Below are 5,024 nucleotides of genomic sequence, written 5' to 3'. Positions count from 1 at the left end.
CAGACCGGGTTTTAAACTGGGTTTTGGGCATGGATTTAACATCCTCCCCACCTTATAAGAATATTGTCTTCAAAATTAAGACGTACCTGTCATGTTAAATAGATGGGGATGCATTGCTCGAATCTTGCTCTCGCGCTCCCAAGATGCCTCTTCATCAGAATGATTTCTCTATCGTAACTTAACATAAGAGACGACACGATTTTGGAGATTATGCTCATTCCTCTCCAGAATCTTCATAGGCTCCTCGACATAAGTCAAGTCCTCGGAGAGCTCAGGTAGTTCTTGGGTCAACATGTGAGCCGGATCCGTAATGTACTTCGTCAACATAGATACGTGAAACACATCATGAACATCGACTATTGATGGGGCAGTGCCAGCCTGTATGCCACTAGTCCAATCCTTGTCAGGATTTCATATGGTCTAATGTACCTAGGGCTTAGTTTTCCTTTCTTACCAAATCGCAGCACACCTTTCATTGGCGATACCCGAAGGAACACCTTGTCACCCACAGTAACCTCAAGGTCCTTTCTCTTCAAGTCAGCATAGCTTTTATGCCTTGATTGTGCGCCGATTGGGTCTCTAATCAAATCTACCTTTTCACATGTTGCTTGTACTAATTTGGACCCCAAAATCCTTTGCTCATCGACCTCGTCCTAGTACAGTGGTGTCCTACACTTTTTGCCATACTGTGCTTCGAACGGTGCCGTACCAATGGTAGCTTGGTAACTATTGTTGTAAGCAAATTCAGTAAGTGCACCCTTCAAATCAATGTCACATGCCCTAAGCATGTCTTCCAATGTCTGTATGGTCCTCTCTGACTGACCATCGGTCTGTGGGTGGAAGGCCGTACTAAAGTTCAATAGTGTGCCCATAGCCTTCTGAAAACCATCCCAAAATCTGGATGTAAACCTGGGATCACGATCGAAGATGATGCTTACTGGAACCCCATGCAAGTGAACAACATTGTCCTTGTACAGCTTTGCTAGCTTTTCCATTGGGTAAGTTACCTTAATCAGAATGAAGTGTGTTATCTTGGTGAGCCAATCCACAATCACCCATATGGCATCAACATCCCTAACTGTGCGGGGTAACCTTGTGACAAAGTCCATAATGATGTGCTCCCACTTCCACTCTGGGATGGGAAGTGACTGTAGTAATCCATAGGGTTGATGTCTCTCTGCCTTAATCTTCTGATAGGTGAGGCACTTCGATACAAATGTTGTCACATCAGTTTTCATGCCTATCCACCAAAAGTGTAGCTTCAAATCCTTGTACATCTTGGTGCTGTCGGGATGTACTGAGTATGGAGAACAATGGGCTTCGCTCATAATTTCTTCCCTAAACTTCTCATCATTAGGTACACACAACCTACCCCTGAATCAATGGGTGTCATTTTTAAACAAAGTAAAATTTGATTCCTTCTGTATCTCTTCCCGAATGCCATCCATTAATTTTTTATAATTTTGCATCAATAGGTTGGGCTGCTTTGATCTTCTCCGCTAATGAGGGTTGCACTATCAGGGCAGTGAGTAACATAGTAGCATCATCAATCAACACTTCCAATTCCATTCTTCTGGCTTCCTCTATGAGCCGCTCATTGGCTGTTAAAGCTGCCAAGGAAAGGGTTTGTGATTTCCTACTAAGTGCATCTACCACCACATTGGCTTTGCCTGGATGGTATTGGATAGTACAATTGTAATATTTTATTAGTTCTAACCATCGCTTCTACCTCATATTTAACTCCTTTTGAGTAAAGAAGTACTTTAGGCTTTTATGATCGCTGAAGATTTCACTTTTCTCGCCATATAGGTAATGACACCAAATTTTCAGTGCGAATACTACCGCCCACCGCCAACTCAAGATCATGAGTGGGGTAGTTCTTCTCATAGTCCTTCAACTGTCTAGAAGCGTACGCCACTACCTTGCCATTCTACATTAAGACACAACCAAGCCCTAGCCTCGATGCATCACTGTACACTGTCATACCACTGGTACCCGATGGAGTGTCAAAACTGGGGCAGTGACTAGTCTGTGTTTCAGCTCTTGAAAGCTCTTTTCACATTCCTCAGACCATTCATACTTCACGCCCTTCTGGGTCAACTTAGTCATCAGGGCTGATATGCGAGAATAGTTCTCAATGAACCTTCAATAGTATCTTGCCAACCCTAGGAAGCTTTGAATTTCGCCACTATTCTCTAGCGCTTCCCATTCTAGTACAACCTTCACTTTAATAGGGTCCACTTCAATGCATTTCTCTGAAACTATATGCCCCAGAAATACCACCTGTGGGAGCCAAAACTCACACTTTCTAAATTTGGCATATAATTTCTTTTCTCTTAGTCTCTGTAGTACCATCCTAAGGTGTTGGGAGTGTGCCTCTGCATTCTTGGAATAAATCAAAATGTCATCAATGAAGATAATGACAAACTTGTCCAATACGTCTTGAAACACTCGGTTCATTAATTCCATAAAGGCAGTTGGAGCATTGGTTAGTCTGAACGACATTACCAAGAACTCGTAATGTCCATATTAGGACCTAAAAGCCATCTTACTTATGTCACTTTCCCTGATCTTGAGCTGGTGATAACCCGATCTCAAATCAATCTTGGAAAAGACCTTTGCACCTTGCAGCTAGTCAAACAGGTCATCTATCCTTGGCAGCGGATACCAATTCTTGATGGTTAGCTTATTAAGCTCTCGATAGTCTATACACATCCTCATGTTGCCGTCCTTCCTCTTAACAAAAAGGACCGGTGCACCCCAAGGGGACACATTAGGTCGGATAAAACCCTTCTCTAATAAGTCCTGCAACTGGGTCTGCAGTTCCTTCAACTCCGTAGGGGCCATCCTATATGGAGCCCTAGACACTGGTGCTGCCCCTGGGGTTAGATCTATCATGAATTCTGTTTCTCGATCGGGAGGTAGCTCTGTCAGATCCTCTGAGAACACATCCAGATACTCCCTTACCACCGCAATTTCAGTCAAAGGCCTGATCTTAGCTTTTGTATCCAATACCGAGGCAAGGTAGCCCTGACAGCCTGAATTCATCAATTTTCGTGCTTGGAGGGCAGAAATGATTGTTTTCTTATGCCTTCCTTCGTGCCCAACAAATCTAAATTTCTTCCCTCTTTTGGGTTTGAAAACTATATGCTTTTTGGCACACACCATATTTGCTTGGTACTCAGCCAACCAATCCATACCAAGGATGACATTGAAGTCAGTCATGTCAAGTTCGATGAGACGTGTCATTATTTTCTGACCATATACTTCCACCGTACAGGGTTCGTAAACTATGTTTAGTTGCACAACACTGCCTGTAGGTGTACTGACTGCTAGCTCCTGAGTTAGGTTCTTTAGGGAGACGTGCATTTCCTTTACAAAAGCAGGGGATACGAACGAGTGGGATGCCCCCGAATCAAACAACACATGTGAGGGTGAATTAGAAATTGTTAAAGTACCTGACACATGATACGATTTACTTCATGACATGCATGCATGGTTAGAGAAAATACAAGTAAAAGCTATTATTGACGAGATAGCTGTCATACATGTCACCACTCCTAGTGCGCTTTTCGCATCTTCCTTGGTGACAAAATATACCTGTCCGGGTAACCTATTGCCTGTGTAAGAGGCTGAATTACATGGCTGACATGACGGGGCATAGGTGGTCGAGCTGGAGGATGTGACAACTCCAATTTCTTGCCCGGACAAGACTTAGAGAAATGACCATATTGGTTGCAGTTGTAACAATGAGCACCGGGTATAGATGACTGGAGTGCAGATGAAGCTTGTACAGTTTTGGTGCGATGAGGTGCCTCCGGCTTCCTGTACTAAAATGGTGCAAGGTTGACATAATATGGCCGAGGATATTTGCTAGGCCCTTGAGTGCTCTACGAAGACGTAGACCGCTTTCCAGTACTAGACTACGGGTGAGAAGTTTCATCCTGTCGGTCCTCGACGGACTTCGCCATTTGAACCACTTTGGCGTACCGCTGGAGGTCATGAGTCAACACTATGGCCCCAACAATGTTTCTCAGGCCTCTCTCAAATCTGCTCGCCTTCCCTTGGTCATCTCTAAGGTAAGGAGGAGCGAAGTGGTGTAATTCCTCATATTTTTGCTGGTACTCTTGTACTGACTTCGTCCCCTGAACAAGTGACATAAACTCATCTTCCTCCTTTTCTCGAAAGTTCCTGGGGAAGTAGTTCTTGTAGAAAACGGTCTTGAACTGGTCCCAAGTGAGGTTGGGATGAAGAGCCATGAGATTGGGTCGAGTACTTTTCCACCAAGCCTCGGCATCTCCCTCAAGTTGAAAGTCGACACAAGCTATTCTTTGCTCGTCCGTGTAGCCCAGGAAATCAAAGATCTTTTCCATTTGTTGAACCCACTTAGAGGGAAGGAGCAAATCATCGTTGAGTCCGGTGAAGGTGCGATGTTTGAGCTTTTGGAATCGCTCAACTATTGGAATCATCAGATTCACAAAAGGTAGAGTTTGCTGCCCTAGGGGAGGTGGGTGATATACCAAGGGAGGTGGTATAGCGACCCCTGCATGAACTACTGGTGATGGAGGAGCAGCTCGAACTTGAGGTGCTTGACCGGTAGTGGCAGTCTGAAATTAGGTCCCAATCTGGGCCAAGAGACGCTCTTGACGCTGCTCCGATTGTGTCATCAAGGTCTCCATATATTGCCTTTATTCCTCCCGGAAGCCTCTAAGAATGTCGCTCACTAGTGTGGTGACTTCGTGAATTGATACTCCCCGCCATGGAGGAGGAGGAATGGAAGTGCCTGAAGGTCTAGCAACAACATGACTGGCAGCTGGAGGCAGAGGAGGGGGTGGATCACTTAAGTTTGGGGTTACGACAATCTCATTGCCCGACGCAGCGGGATCCCCGACTTATTGTTACCGAGTTTGAACCATCTCGAATCCCTAAGCATAGTCATAATTTTTCAAACTATTAGAATAATACATAAATCAATTAAAACCATCCTATTACACGCATTAATCACGCATGAGTAAAATACCAGG

General features: G+C 44.5%; 1 protein-coding gene across 1 annotated transcript; it reads right to left on the bottom strand.

Annotated features, from left to right (window-relative positions):
- Positions 1-3,923: 3,923 nt before the first annotated feature.
- Positions 3,924-4,373, bottom strand: LOC122668506. Its single transcript, XM_043865062.1, has one exon. It carries the CDS (start codon positions 4,371-4,373, stop codon positions 3,924-3,926), a length of 450 nt encoding a protein of 149 aa, XP_043720997.1.
- Positions 4,374-5,024: the final 651 nt, after the last annotated feature.

The sequence above is a fragment of the Telopea speciosissima genome, chromosome 7 (genome assembly GCF_018873765.1).
Source record: "Telopea speciosissima isolate NSW1024214 ecotype Mountain lineage chromosome 7, Tspe_v1, whole genome shotgun sequence".
In the NCBI taxonomy this organism is placed as follows: domain Eukaryota; kingdom Viridiplantae; phylum Streptophyta; class Magnoliopsida; order Proteales; family Proteaceae; genus Telopea; species Telopea speciosissima.
Note: the sequence above shows the minus strand (reverse complement) of the source record. Positions and strands in the feature narration are given on the sequence as shown.